This window comes from Emydura macquarii, unplaced genomic scaffold (assembly GCF_026122565.2).
Source record: "Emydura macquarii macquarii isolate MOO-44397 ecotype Brisbane River unplaced genomic scaffold, CSIRO-AGI_Emac_v2 contig_2948, whole genome shotgun sequence".
Lineage (NCBI taxonomy): Eukaryota > Metazoa > Chordata > Testudines > Chelidae > Emydura > Emydura macquarii.
Window position 1 is genome coordinate 1,195,663 of NW_027133085.1, and position 16,304 is coordinate 1,211,966.

The 16,304-nt window shown below is 44.0% G+C and overlaps 1 protein-coding gene across 9 annotated transcripts in view; it reads left to right on the forward strand.

Annotated features, from left to right (window-relative positions):
* Nucleotides 1-16,304, forward strand: part of CTNNAL1 (catenin alpha like 1) — a 162,127-nt gene that overhangs the window by 86,111 nt on the left and 59,712 nt on the right. For 6 of the 9 annotated variants that reach the window (XM_067569890.1, XM_067569894.1, XM_067569893.1 and 3 more), the window contains 2 exons: nucleotides 2,233-2,454; nucleotides 15,424-15,516. In XM_067569890.1, the coding sequence (XP_067425991.1) occupies nucleotides 2,233-2,454; nucleotides 15,424-15,516 (315 nt within the window). The remainder of the gene's footprint in view (nucleotides 1-2,232; nucleotides 2,455-15,423; nucleotides 15,517-16,304) is intronic. The other 3 variants (XM_067569891.1, XM_067569896.1, XM_067569895.1) reach the window with 2 other exon arrangements.

Consider the following 16,304-nt stretch of genomic DNA (forward strand, 5'->3'; position numbering starts at 1 on the left):
TCAGCCAACTTTAAATAGAATTTCACAAGGCAAGCAAAAGGCATGTCCTTTGCCCCAAATCAATCTCCCTACTGAGATTATAAAGCTGTCTTTAAACAATGGAGGTATTATAGCTTCTTAGAAAGAGATCAGAAGAATCTTTCATAATGAAAAGTGTTAGGCAACCTAAATATAAGAGTTGTTGCCAGCTCCTTCTGTAATACAGACAACTTATTTGCAAGAATCACTTAATTAATCACTGCAGTGCACCCAGCTCTGAGGTGAAACATGGAAACATTTAACAGCAACATTACATAACAGTTTACAGTGAGAAATTAACAATACTACAGCTGATTGAAAATATAGCAGGAATTTTGTTAGGCAGAAGTACTGTAGTAATTTTATGTGAAGGCACTAAAAAGGCAAAAGTTAAAAACAGACTTTTACATTTGCAAATTAGTAATACTAGCACATGTACTTTGTAGTTCGTTCTAGTAATAAAAAAGTAGGAAATGGTGTGTATCTAATGAGGATTGTTACTTGAACATATTCCAGTTAATTTGCAATTACATGTTTAGATTTTTTGTGGTTATTCAAGCATTTTATTTGTAATATTCAACAGATTTATATAATGAAGACTGCAATATCACTGTGATAAATAAGAAAGATGATGAAGTCAAATATTTAGGCTTCTGATTGAATTTAGTATCCTGTTTAATTTATTTTTCAGGTAGCCAATAGTTACAGAAAAATTAAGAACTTTGTATTAAAAAATCAAGTTTATAGTACGTTTTCTTTTAATTTCCTCTTACATTCTGCATGATGTACAGCAAACTGAAAATATCCAGCCATTTTCAGTTTTATTAGTGTTTGAGGCACCCTGCAGCACTGTTTTCCTTCACAACCTCACATCTGTCCTCTGGATCCCATCAAGGCCTCTCTATGGGGTGGGGTCTATGGAAAAAAGGGGTGGAGATTGGGAAAAAAGGAAGAGTGGATGGAGCTGGAACAGAGGATGTACATTGCCCAGAAATAGATAATGTAGCCTGAGACTGTATTATCTCTTCTATACAAGTCCCTCCTTTTTCCTCCATCTCTTCACAACTGGGCCTCAGGGAAAACTGCAGTATTGCCAACTCCAGAAGTTAACCTTTGTCCATTGGTTTCTGAGCCTCTAAAGTGCTCTCGTGTCAGGCTTCTCCCTGTAATCATGAGGGCTAGAAACTTCTGGTTTTTTTTTTTTTGGAAAGCTGAGATTTTCGTGAACTCTCCTGAGTCCAGCAACCTGAGCTTTAAGAAAATCAAATATTGCAAGACACCGTAAAACCATGAGAGTTGATAACACTGTAGCTATGGCCAGGAGTGTCCCTAGTACTATGACTCCAGTGGTTGCACTTGCCAGGGAGCTGGAGAAGCAGGGTTGCCTGAGGCTACAGCTGGTGCAGAGCTGTGGGTCCTCTATGTATATGGCCTTGGCTTCCCATAGATCCCCAGGCATCTACCAGTTGTGCCTTATAATACATTGGGGACACCTGTCCCTGCTTCTGGGATTATATAGAGAAATTTTTGTGGGATTTCCTCCCCTGAGCACCACTCCTGTGGCTTTTTTCCCCCACTGTGGAAGAGGGTGATATGGGTTGTTGTTTTACTCATTTGTTTCTTGTCTTAAATTAGATCACAACCTAGTCACATTTTTAAACTTTTCTTTGTGACATTAAGGGTGAGCTTCTTTTATGAAAGCTGAGATTCTGATGTCCTGTGATTTCAGGTGCTGGGATACTAGGAACTGTCTACAGTGTCTGTGGCTTAATCTGGTTCTGCTTGTGCACCTGCAGTACACAGTGGAAAAGGCCTTTCACTGTCAGTAGGTTATGTTGGGTTTGGGCAAGAGAGGGACACTGATCCATGTTCACATAGAGCTGGTGGTCCCAATACCTAATGTAGTTGGTATGGAGGAGGGCCTATTCCAGTTGCAATAATGGTCACAGAGGTGCAATGCAATATCCTTATACTCGCTCACCCCACCTGCCTTTCTGTCTACTTACGAAAAGCTTGAATATTCGGCTTTTTTGAGGGTGGAGTGGATTTTACTCTATATACATGAGTAGAAGTTGCAAAATAAAGCTCCAAATGTACAAATCATTTTTTGTGAACTTCCTCTGAACTTACCACCAGTAAACGTTTTTTTTTAAAATGCCAACTTCTTGGTCATCTTCTGAACTTTACTATTGCTAAAGTATTTTTTTATTTTAGTTTAGGTTCACGTGTTACTTTTCTTTCAAAGATGATTTTTTCTTTTCCTTACTGAAACTGAAGCTTCACCATGCAGCCACATCATTGACAGCAGACCTACTAAGATACCATGCAGATCACATGGTTTTGAAGGCATTAAAAATCACAGGAGCAGAAGGAAATCTAGAAGCTGTAGCAGAATATACTTGTAAACTATCAGAGCAGAAAGAGCAGCTTGTTGAGGTGAGTTAACAATTCTATTTTCAAATACATTTAATGTAAAAAGTGCCCAAAACTATCTAAATGAACTGTTCTTCAAGGTGTCCTTCATGTTTTAACCTGTAGGATATATCTCTGACGCTACTGGACTCCACTGTCTCCTAGAAGATAGTATTTGAGTGCAGCGTGTGCTTCCTCGCTGCGCCAAACGTTTGGGTCCACAGTTATAGAATGGGACCCACTGCCCGATCAGCACAGTTCCTGCTGCTGCTTGCTGTGACATAGGAACCTCACTGCCTGATTTTGGAATCCTTTGTCACTGCATATCAGGACCATAAATAGGAGCTTAAAGTTAGGCTCTTAAATCCAAATTTATCACTTGCCTACTTTCTCAAGAGTACTAAAAAACCAACAGCTTCCATTGATTTCAGTGGGAGTTTTTAGGTTCTCAGCACTTAAAAATCAGGCAAATACCTAAATATGTATTTAGGAGCTTAACTTTAAGCATGCATTTTATATATATAGCTATAAGCTTTGAAACGTTTTCGTCCACCTATGAAAACCTGTGTGATACAAATTCATACAGACAACATGATCATATCTGTGTGACTAAGGTGCGTAATCCCAATTTCTGCTGAGAAATAGTGGCTCTTTAGAAAGTATGTAAAGATCGCCCATATATGCTTTGTTGCCCTCCATCTGTCATGCAAAGAAAACATGCTTGTGGATAAGTGGAGTCATGCACTTCAGGACCAACGCAAGTGGGCTGCATCATGGACTCAGTGTCTCAGAATAGGTCTTAGAGATCATTATTAGTAACCAACTAAACAGGAGCTCCCAGTGTGAAGCTGTGTTCAAAAATAGCTAATGTGAAACTTGGTTGTGTAAATGGGAATGATCAGCAGAAGTGAAGAGAGAGAGATTCTTCTTTGAGTAGGGTCCCGATAGGTGCTCCACTATAGTGTCCCTATGGGTGCTCCACTGTAGGTGTGTCTGCGTCCCTGCGCTGCTGATCAGAGAACTTTGGTAGCAGTCTGTCACGCCTATGCATGCGTTGCTCCCCGCCTGCCACAAGGCTAGCCGGAATGCCTGGGCAGTCCCTCCTCCGTTCCTTCCCAACTGCCCCTGGCTCGAGACAGAGCTAGAGCCTTCTGTTTGCAGATTAACTCTCCTAGAATTGCTAATTTTAGCTCCTTTTGAACCTTTTTTTTTTTTCCTTCCTTTGCATCATTTACATTTTATTTTGGACATCGCCTTAAAAAAAAAAAAAAAAAAAGAAAAGAGAGAGAAGAAAAGAAAGGGATTTTGTCTTCCATCAATCCCTTGTGGGGGGGGGAGAGCGGATGGGAATGGGAAGGGGGGCAGAGGACTTCAAAAAGTGCCTCAGTTGCAAGGAATCTATCTCAGTGATTGATGGACACACACAGTACATTTGCTGCCTGGGAGAGAAGTACATTCCACAGAAGTATGGCTTGTGTCCAGATCTTGAAGTCCAGATGCAGGAAGGACAGAGAACTGAGGCTCAAACTCCTAATTGTGGGGTCAGCCCTTCAAACTCCAGAATCCTGGTGGGAGCCCTCACTGCAACCCTCCACTTTGAAGGGAGGTGAGCTCCGAGAGACTCTTGCAAGCCACTTATGTAAGGCCTCTAAGAAAAGGTCGGTGAGTCCCCATAATGAGCCCCGATTGAGCCAAAAATAATCTCCAGCTAAGTCAGTGTCATCGGTACTGATAGCACCAAAGCCATCTAAATATGGTACCCAGGGCATACACGGTATCAAATCTACAGGGCAAGTTGGAATACCTAAAGACCTGGTGAGTGCAGGCAAAGAAGCATCAGTATCGTAGGGGCATGAGAAACACAGAGGATCCACTGTGGGGAAGGTGCCATTGGAACGGTCATCAATATCGGTACTGACAACGATATGCCAGGCACCAACGGACCGTGTCATCAGGTCTACATCTGACACTCTCTGTACAAGCCTCTCAGCAAGGACATTCTTTGCAGCTACTGACACCCTCTACACCAACAGATTTCCAATGCACAATGGATCATTCAGTGTCTGACGCAGTGGACTCTCCTCTGCTTAGTACCAGGGCCCCGGCACCCACCTCACCTGGAGCCCTTGGCTCACTGATGACCTCCTGCCACACACCACCCTTTTTATCATTGGAATCAGAAAGTGAACAAGATGATCTAGCTTCCCAATGCTCTTCTCACCTACCATACGGAGCCCAGCTTCACCATGGACGTTGGGTATACACCCTTCTGACATATAGCCTCCCTGGTTTGGGCAACCATGGTACCAACCACCTGACCCTTTCATACGACAATGACTGTACTGGGATGCCTGGCAGCCCCAAAGGCAACAGGCCTCTGTCACCTATAGTATGACCTACCAATGGCTGAGGAAGTACCCCCCTGCAGCCACTGCTTTGGGAGCTTCTGAAATCCCTGAGCAGTCAAGGGAGGAACTGGAGGTCAAAGTTAAGGAGGAAGTCATTCCTCTAACCTACTTCTTGTCATCACCACCAGACGAGAGGGTGATGCCTCCTCCGCCATCTCTGGTGGATGACTTTAAACTGTTCTAGGATTTCGCACAGAGGGTGGCAAAGGCATCCCAAATACTTTTACAAGAGGTGTCTGAGTTATACCACAAGGTGGTGGACATTTTACGTTCCTCCACCTCCTCTAGAATGGCCCCCCCTATTAATGAGGCTCTACTGGGCCCCACCCAGGTGATATGGCAGAATCCTGCATCTGTCCCATCAACTTGTAAGAGGGTGGGCAAGAAATATTATGTGCCAGCAAAGGACACGGAATTCCTGTTCTCACACCCACCTCCCAATTCAATCACTGTGGCCGCAGTTAACCCTAAAGGGTGCCAACAGCACTCTAAGTCCACCCCTTATTATCGGGACTGGAAGCTGTTGGACGTGTTTGGCAGGAAGGTCTACTCTTCGGCTCCCTCTCCAATACAGAGTGGTGAACTATCAAGCTAAGTATGACTATCAGAACTATGTGAAGCTTAGTTCTTTTATTGAACAGCTCCCCGATTCTCACAAGGACCAGTTTAAAGCCTTGGTTAACAAGAGCCAGCTGGTGGAAAAAATGTCTCCAGTCTGCATTTGGTGCAGCTGACACAATGGCACATGTTCTATTTTGGCTGCCATTGTGATGAGACAGGCCAGGTGGCTTCACTTTCTGGCTTCCCCAAAGAGGTCCAAATGAGAGTGGAGGACCTCCCCTTTGAGGGGACAAAAGTATTTTCTGAAGAGACTGATGCCTTCCTCCACACATTAAAAGATTCAAGAACCACTCTTGGATCCTGCAGGATCTATACACCTGGGTATAAAAGAAAGTATAGCTCTCAGCCATTGTTGAAGCCTCGCTCGCAATACTCATCTTTAGCTGGGAGGGGTGGTCTCCCTGTGAGAGGGACCTAGAGGGAAAGCCAAACCCACCCTGGCTGTTAGAGCCCAGAAGGACATCACCTGCCCGGAAGCAGGTGGGCGGAGCCAGGCCTTTAAAACACAGGCCTGCTAGCTCAGTCAGGCAGGGATGGCCAAGGGAGAAGGACACCTCTCCCCTGGGGCTCCCACCTAGAACCAAATCAGAGGCCCACACCGAGGGGGAGTGGCCGATCTTACCCATGGCCTGGGAGCCGGAGGGAGGCCTGCCAGCCCTACCCACTGCCTGGTGGCCGGAGGACCTGGAGGAACTGCCCTCCGCTGAAGAGCCCGTGCAGTTTCCGGAGCTGCCGCCAGTGGACAGGGAAGGACTCGTGGGACTCCCGCACACCCCCGAACCCAGCGACCCAGGCGAACGCGACGGAGCCCAGGTACTTTAAGCGGAGGGTGGAAGGAAAGAGCCCAGGGAAGCCAACTGTGATCTGGCTGAACTGCGGCTCTCAGTGAGTTGGCGCGTTTCGGCTGGAGCGCCGCTGACACAGTGACGGGACACCCCGTCACTGACAGGGCCCTGGGCTGGGACGCAGTGGAGACGGGTGGGCCTGCGTCCCCCTCCCCGCTTCCTTCACCCTGACCTAGGGTGGATAGCGGCTACCGCCGGAACCTACCCCGCATTACCTCCCCTGCTCTGCTTAAGGGCAGGCCCAGACCGCTGCTTACCCCGCTACGGGCCTGAGCGCTCTTGTGTACTTCTGCCGGCCGTCCCCAGCCCCCGAACCCTAGACTATTGACTCCCCCGGCTAAAGACTAGAGCTGGTGGGCCTTTGGCCCTGCCCTGCCAAGGGCCAGGGTGAAAGACTGCTTGTTCGCCCTCCCTGCCAAGGGCTGGCGCGAAAGACTGCTCGCCCGGTTGGAGGGCTTGATACCGCTTCCCGGCGCGGTGGGTAGCCGGGAGGGGTGGTCTCCCTCTGAGAGGGACCCAGAGGGAGAGCCCTAGGCGCTGTCCCCTACACGGGGGAACGTCTACATCATCCCAATATCCATCTCAGTATGCACAGAGATTATATGAACCCAGAGGAAGAAACCCAGGTTCCCCAAGTGGAAAACATCGGGATATCAGCAAACTTCCTCTCAGCCCTCCACCTTGAAGAGGCAGTTTTGACAGGTTGGTCAAGGAGCCTGTAGAATACTCTTCTCACTTCACGCTGAAAATCTCCACCTATCCCTTTGAAGATCATCTTGCCCTGTTCCGCAGCATCTGGAAACATAATTTCTGACAAATGGGTGCTGGAGATCATCTGAGATGGATACTCCATCCATTTCTCCTTCCTTTCTCTTCCCCAACACCCTTCCCCATATCTCTTCAGGGACCCTACTCATGAGAGCCTGCTACGTCAGGAGATACACTACCTTCTCAGCATTGGAGCTACAGAGCCAGTTCCCACACATCGAAGGTGCAGAGGCTTCTACTCTCATTACTTCCTGATATTGAAGCAAAAAGGGGGTTGGAGACCCATACTGGACCTCAGAGCTCTCAACAAGTTTGTCAAGGCTTAGAAGTTCGAGATGGTTACAAACAATCATTTCAGTGTTAGAAAAAGGAGACTGGTTCTTGGCCCTCAACCTTCAAGATGCATATTTTCACATCTCAATCATACCGAGCCACAGATGTTACCTCAGGCTCACGCTTGGCCAACACCACTACCCACCAATACAGAGTACTCCCTTTTGGCCTCTCATCGGCCCCCAGAATATTCTCCAAGGTCCTCTTGGTAGTGGAGGTCCACTTATGCCCTCAAGGCATCATGATTTATCCTTATCTGGACGACTGCCTTCTCAGAGCCTGGTCCTTCACAGAGGCCAAACAAGTCACTCAGATCACACTGGACCTGTTTCAGAATCTGGGTTTACAGATCAACAGACAAAAATCAATTTGAACACCAGTACAGAGGCTAGAATTCAAAGAGCTGACCTTGACTCCATTCAGGTGAAGGTGCTCCTCCCAACAGATTTCTCAGTCTCTCCTTGTTGAGAGAGACAGTACAGTCCAGCCCCAAATTTCGGCCAGACATTGCCTCAAGCTCCTGGGACACATGGCTGCAGGAACATTGGTTATTGCTTATGCCAGACTATGCATGAGATGCCTGCAAGCATGGTTCAGTTTGGTTTACAAGCCAAACAGAGACAACATAAGCAAACTACTATTGAAGCCCACCAGGGTCAAGCAATCCTTGGACTGGTGGAAGAACCCGGTAGATGTCTGTACGGGAATCCAGTTTGTTCTGGCTTCCCCATCTCTACTTCTGACCACCGATGCATCCCTCATCGGATGGGGTGTGCATCTCAGTGGTCACACAATACAGGGCAAATGTTCTCCAGCAGAGACATGCTTCCACATCTATCTGCTCGAACTCAGAGCAATCAGAAACACATGCGCTTACTTCCTTCCGCTGACCAAAGACATGCACAGAAGGGTCATGTCGGACAATATGGCATGCATGTATTAAATAAACTGTCAGGGAGCCGTCAGGACTCACTCCCTGTTGCGCAGATGCACTAAAACTATGGAACTGGTGCATCTTCCACAATAACCTAATATCATCAGCCTATTGCCAAGAGTACACAACACGACTGCGGACAATCTCAGCCGCAAATTCTCACGCAACCACAAATGGGAGATAGTTGGAATTGATCCTGCTTTGAGCAAGGGATTGGACTAGATGACCTCCTGAGGTCCTTTCTAACTGTAATATTCTATGATTTGGTGGCACTCCATGACATATTCTGACAATGGGGGACACCAATATTAGATCTATACTTTCCAGAACAAGAAATGTCCCTGCTACTGCTCCAGATCAGGGATCAGACAACTCTCCATGGGAGATGCTCTCCTCCCATGAGACAAAGACCTTCTTTACACCTTTCCCCCCATTCCCTCTGATACTGAAAATTCTGTTGAAAGTGAAAAAAGAAAGAGCAAACATCATACTTATTGCTCCCATCTTGCCCAGAAAGACTTGGTACCCTTACCTGTCACATTTGGCACTACATCCACCGATGACTCTTCCAATCACTCCTTACCTTCTAGCACAGAACGAGAGACGCATTCTCCATCCCACCTTGTGGATTCTACAGCTCAAAGCCTGGTTCCTTTATTGTTCCAGCACACAGAAACATCTTGCCCTGAAGTGGTGCAAGAAGTATTATTGCACAGTAGGAAAGGAGCTACTCGCCATACCTATCTACAGAAATGGAAGAGATTTTAGATCTGATGCCAGCTCAAAGGTGTCATCCCTAATACATCCACCCTATCCATGATCCTAGACTACCTGTGGACTCTCAAGAAATCGGGACTGTCTATCATTTCACTGAAAATATACCTAGCAGCAATTGCAACTTTCCATGAGCAGGTAGAAGGATACTCAATCTGTTCACATCCAATGACAAAGAGATTTCTCAAAGGCATAGCTATAGCTAACCTCTTCCCACAACCCAGACTTCCCACTCCTCAATGAGGTCTCAACCTAGTATTAAAAAGTCTGATGTAGGCCACTATTTGAACCCATGGCCACTTGCTCATTAGCGCCATCTTTCCATGAAGATGGAGTTCCTCATCACCATCACCTCTACAAAAAAGATTGGGGAAATAGCGGCTCTAATGACTCATCTCCCTTTCACAGTTTTCTTCCCTGGAAAGGTCACACTTAGACCACATCCGAAGTTTACTCCCAAGGTGACTTCTGCATTTCACATAAATCAGCTTATTCCACTTCCAGACTTTTACCCAAACCCCATCAGGATAATAGGGAAGCCATCCTCCATACGCTTGATGTGAGGAGAGCCTTGGCCTTCCATTTGGCCAGGACAAGAACCTTCAGGAAATCTCTGAGACTCTTCCTTGCCATTGTAGGTAGGTCAAAAGGTACAGCAGTTTCAGCTCAAGACTTTGCAAGTGGGTTTTGGGCTGTATTAAACTCTGTTACCAACTGCATAACTTAACACCCCCAGCTTCAATATGCATGCATTCTACAAGGTCAGTCTCCTTATCCGTTGCCTTCTCCAAGGGTATCCCTATATCAGAAATCTGCAGAGCAGCTACCTGGGCATCTGTGCACAGCTTCGCAGATCCCATTCATTCTGGGAGATTCGGCTGCTGACGTCAAATTCGGTGCAATTGAACTGTCATCCATATCAGACTCGACTCCGAAGTCCAAGCCTCCAGTAGTGGGCACTGCTTGGGAGTCACCTACAGTGGAGCACCCATTGAGACAGTACTTGAAGAAGTTATGCCCTTTGTGCAGTAACAATGGTTCTCTCTGTATCCTGCATTCATGAGACTTCTACTACCATGTTTTATCAAGTTCTGGTTTCAAAACTTAAAAGAATGTTGAAAAATTGGGTTCAGAGTAGAGTTACAAGAATGATTTGTGATCTGGAAAAGAGGCCTTTCAGTGAGAGACTAAGGGAACTTTAAACTATTTTGTTTATCAGCAAGAATATTAAGAGCCAGCTGATCATGGTCTATAATTACCTTCATGGGAAAAAGATGCTCCTTAATCTAGCAGACAAAGGCAAAAGATCTAGTGACTGAAAGTTGAAGTCAGCAAAATTCAAACTGGAAATAAAATTTTAAAATGTGTCGATTAACCTTTGGAACAGATTAATGATTGGAACAGATCATCAGGGTATATGGTAAATTCTCCATCATTTGGAGGCTTTGTCAAAATTGGATGGCTTTCTAAAAGATATGCTGTAGTTCAAAAAGAAGTTACTGAGCTAGCTGCAGAAGTTACTAGGTGAAATGTGAACCTGGTTTGAGGTTATGCAGTAGGTCAGACTAGATGATCATAATGGTTCTTTCTTGCTTAAAATCTGTGAACTCCGATCCCTGAAACAGTCATTGGTGGCATAGATCTTTGAGAGATGGCTGTGGATATTGATTTTATTGCCATCAGTATCAATACAAAATAGCATCAGTTCTGCTCCAGGACCGGTATGATAGGCAGGCATCAATCTTCAGCTGTTCTGAGAGTAGTCTTAATATAGCCGAGGATAGTGGGAGGAAAGGTTGTCTGTAAGCCAGCTTTGCACTCCCATGATCCTGGGCTAGCCAGGGGCAGAAATGGCCCCCACTTAATTTAGGGACCACTGCAATCTGTCTCTGGACCACACCCCAGCTCTATGCTACTCAAACATTCCTCTGTGTCAGAGAAAATCTTCGTCTGCTCCTTCAGTGACAGCCAGATTCGGGACCAAGGAGTTTGCCTACCATATCTAATGGATGCCTTTCTAATGCACTGAGGGGGAATATAAAAATAGCAGTGTAAATGTAAGAAGCACTGCAGATGTAAGAGGCACTGCTTGGACATGTAGAGAACTGCATAGTGTGTATATCCTAGGGTTCAGGCATGTCGGGCACTCTACTCGCTTAAGCAGTACCTCGCTGTCTACACTATTTATGCCTGTGGTAGCTGGGCATGCAGTGTGTGTACGCTACATGCTGCCGTAAGTATAGCTGTACCGTAAGTGGATGAGTCTGTGCGTTGAGACTTGCTACACTTTAGATAAAATTCCAGTAATTCATTCTACTCTAGGATCAAGGCTGCTTCTATAACCTGCATTTGTATCCTCTCCATGCAAGAAATATGTAGGACTGCTCCTTGGAGTTCAATACATACGTTTATACGACTCCCTCGGTTTGGTGTCCTTGGGCTGATGCTTGTTTTAGGACAGTTCTGTAATCTCTATTCAACTAGAACTTCTCAGCCCCTCTTCCTAGGGGTTTTACTGCTCACTAAACTCCCACAAGTGAGAATAGTGTAAGGGCACCCTGAAAAAAAGGAGGTTACTTACCAGTAAATGTAGAGTCCTTCAAGAGTGTTACCTCCACATATGCATGCTTACTGCCCACCTTCCTGTCTTTCTAAGAGTTCTGCTTTAAATTTTGGACTCTGAGGCTTAGCAGAAGGAATTGAAACAGTTAGGGACATACATCCTTTATATAAACTTGTCCTTGGATATTTGGTTCTGCCAGAAGTGCTTGTGTGGCACCTTACAAGCATTACTTTTTGAAAAGTTCTTATGTTGTACAGTGTGTGAAGGTATGTCCCACAAGTGTGAATGTGCAGAGGAAACACTTGAAGAATTTAAGTGACTGATAAGTAAGTACTCTCTCTATCTGTAGTTCTGCTTTAACGTCGGCTTTTGTTGTATCTATGTCTGAAACACTGGGATAATTTCCAAATGTAGCATTTAGATTAATCCTGCTTCTAATAAGCATACCAAACTTATGTGTGTGTGTCCATTTGCAAATAGTGAACACTGTAGTTAGGATTACATATTGACTTCAATTATAAAACAAGTGAAAGGGGAGATTGTAACTTTCTCAGAAGTTCTCCTTTTGGGCTGAAAGCTTGTGTGTGCCATCTTAGCCCAAAGGTGAGCTGTTGTTTTTTTTATGTTAGCTCAAAAACTAATACAGTTTGCTCAGAGTATGCAGAAAATTTTTTCTATTTTAAAATCAATCAAACTGTTCTGCTTTAGATAAGTCAAAATCAACTGAATTTTGAAATTGAAGCTTTCTATGTGCCTAGTAATCACTGATTAAGTCTCTTGTTGAAAGACTTGTGTTTCTGAGTTATGTTATTTACATGGCTACCGAGGACTTCATACATTGAGTACTACTTAAATAAGTAACTTGCAGTACTTTTGTTCTACAATTTCTCCTACAGAATTCCTTAGTTACCAAATCTCTTAATCTTTCAAATTTATTCAGTTGTGGATGCACACTATGAAATTAGTGTAGAGATGAGTATTGTTGTCTTTTTACTTTCTTTTCATTTTCTTTTAAGAACAAATGCTGTCTTTGGATGCACACTGTATGCTCCCATTGACTTCAGTGGAAATGTTGGCTCAGATGAATTAAATTCAAAAGCTGATGTAATGCAACAAAATGTTACATTTAAAATTTAAACAGCCATCAGGAAATGTTGTTATGAGGACCATATTTCAACTCGACTATATTGCATATCCTCTGTGTGTGTGTGTGTGTGTGTGTGTGTGTGTGTGTGTGTGTGTGTGTGTGTATTTAAATTAACACAAATAGTATTACAACGTACAAAAAAAATCCATATTGAAAGTGTGCTTTTGTTGCAGAGTCAAGTATTTGAAAGTTAGGAAATGCCAGGCTTTACACTTAAAACCTTAATTCTTCCCCCTTGTGCATTTGTTTTGATAGCCTTTAAGTACATAATCATATACTATGTATTTTCCACCAGCCCCCTTCCTCATTCTGTTCACAGGATTGATGGTGTTCAGAGAAAGAGACATGTTCAATACTTCTATCCTTGTCATTCAGTGTGTGGCATCTGCCATATATATTGCACACCATCCAAAGTCAAAGCCTGCAGTGAATACTTAATAAGCATTAATTCTTCAGTTTTTTTTAGGGTGCTCATCATTGTAGTATTTGAGTGCCTCATAAATATTAATGAATTTATTTACACATTTCCTCTGAAATAAGAGAGCATTATTAACACCATTTTACAGATGGGGAAAATTGATACAGAGATTTGCCCAAGGTCACACTGAATCGGGCAGAGCCAGGATTAGAACTTGTGAGCCCCTAATTCACAATACTTTTGTCATTCCTGAAGACCACACTTCCTATGGGCAGAGATGCAGAATGGCTATAGCTTCAAATTAACTTCAGTGGTAGTTTAGTGCTCAACAGTTGTGCAAATCCAGCCCCAGGTATCTCAAGTTGGGCACACAGGAAAATGAGGAATACATAATAAAGGCCATCTGCCAACATTTTGATTTGTGACTTGCTCAGCATCATACAGAAAGTCTTTGGCATAGATGGATAGAATTGAGTTCTCATGTGTGACATTCACCTGCCTTAGCCGCAAGACCATCGTTTCTCTTTCTGCAGTCCCCTTTCTTTTTTTCTCTACACACCTGACAATTTCTACAGAGAACAGCCTAACTGTACAACGCCAATTCATTCTGTGAGCGCTCTCCATCCTGTGCCATGAATGAGGCAGGGTCCTCTGGAAAAAAATGTACTCAGATAGTTAAAGACTGTGTCATAATGCATACTCACAATGATACAGAATTAAGATTGCACAGCCAACATAAATTCTGGAATTTTTTAAACTTTTATTTGTTAGACTTTGCAACTTAAATAATGTTCTTTAATGTTAAATATGGAAAAAAGTTTAAAAAGTTAAAAAAAAAAAAAAAAAAAAAAAGTTGTTTACAACTATAACAGCCTCCTCCCATCCTGCATCATCATTAGAGTCAGAACTTTGAGTCTTCAGCATTGCAGTGCATGTTGAGTTACAGGACTTAATTATGTTAGCCGGAGGCAGAAGAAGGCTGTCCCAGGATGGGTAGGAGGGGAATGGGCTGTTGTTGGAGGAACCAGCCCCCCAGCTCTGTCTATTCCCCCTCTGTGATGTAAGGGAACTCCTTCCCCATGTGATGTCCCTGGAGAAGGAGGAGGAGACGGCATGTGTGAGGTCAGGGGAGGATTGCTGTGGGGAGCCTGGTCTGGCTTTCTCTTTCCCCTCCACTCTTAGTGTATACTGGTATGGGTACACTGCAATAAAACACCATAGCTGGCCCAGGTCAGCTGACTTGGGTTCAGGCTGTGGGGCTATAAAATTGTAGTGTAGACTTTCAGGCTCAGACTGCAGCCTGGGCTCAGGGACCTTCCCCTCTTATGGAGTTCCAGAGCCCAGGCTGCAGCCCAAGTTTGACCATCTGCACTGCACATGAACCCGAGTCATCTGACCCAGGCCAGCTGTGGGTGTTTGATTGCTGTGTAGACGTATCCCTGGAGAGGCTGCCTGCTCTTGGGAATCCCAGTGCGGTGTAGGGATGGTACTGCCATTTGGTGATGACATGGGCTTGATCTTAGATTAAAATGTTTGTACTTAGTTATCATTTTGACATTCTACCAACATTTTGCTGACAATGTAAATCACCGAAGGGAAACAGTGATTTTCAAAAGTTTGTAACTCTGCCAGATGTGAACAGAATTTCTCTGGTCATAGAAAAGACTCTTCTCTGGCCTCTATCAAATGATGGAAGTTTTAAACCTTCTAAAAAAAAAATGTTTCGAGAATCTTTAATGTGGAAATTGCTAAGCAACCTAGATGTTGGAGTTGTTACCAGAAACCGAAATATGTGTAAACATTATCAAGTTAATTTGACTGTAAGGTCTGGTAACTTTCATTACCCGACTTGAAGGTCAGACAGTTAGACACTCTCTAATGTAACTTCTTTTCTTACAACTTCCCTGAGATTTAGGGGGACAAAGGGTAAAGAGAAGGAGAAGTAAAGGGGAAAACAGCTCAATCCTTGTTTTCATGGTTTGATCTCACTTGAACCCCTTGCTGGAATTATGACCCAATAATTTATACAGGTTTTGTACTCCAGGTGCAATTTCTGAAAAATGTATCGTACCTGATAGGTTTGCGCCTTTTCTCAGCAATGACAAGAAAATGTGTACTCTTCTTTGATATATCTTCTTTATTATAATATTCACTCTTCTAAATATATTAACTTTTCTCTTAGACATGTCGTTTGTTGAGGCATGTTTCTGGAACAGAGCCACTTGAAATTACTTGTGTACATGCAGAAGACACCTTTCAGGTCACCGGCCCACAGGTATACATACCTTTCATTTGATCACATTTTAAGTAGAATTTTGCAAAATGGACATACACTAAGATAAATATTTCTAGAAAGATGTCCAAGTCAGATCCTCTGGTACATCTAAAATGCTCCGAGAACAAATCAAGAAGTGTGCAAAGCTGGCATAAAGCTCACATTTACCCTGTGTGTTTTTCCAGCACGTGCTATAGCTTCACGGCTGCTTTAAGTTCTTTTGCTTTATACCAGCTACTTGGGGCTGAATACCTAGCCCAGGACAGATGTAGAGTAGGGGTGTCCTCACTGTGGCCTCCTTTTCATTGACTATGCACCCCTCTTCCCACCATGCCAGCAGCAAGGAGACTGTGTTGTTTGCGCCCCTGTGCCACTGGAGGATCACAAGGATTATCCTCCATGGGCTGTTTGCTTGGGTGTTGCGGCCAAGGTATGCCAGCAGTGCGTTGCAAAGTGGCCACAACCCACCCACAGATCTGACCACTTAGTTTCTTATTTATGTAGGGCAATTGTCACCCCTGTGCAGAGGATCAATATAAAGCTTATGAACTATTTAATTCCTGTTTTGAGAGTTCAAACAGGACTTCTTTGCTACATAGGCCTTCACTGGCCCTTGGCACAGGGATGAATTTCAACCATGAAAAGGAACACCTACATACTTACCTAAATAAAAAATTATGCCTTTACTACACCTGTAAATTCAGCACACCAGCTACTTCAGGGACTTAACAATATTGTGCCTAATATAGTAATTAGTACTTAGATAGTGTTTTATATTTAAAATATAT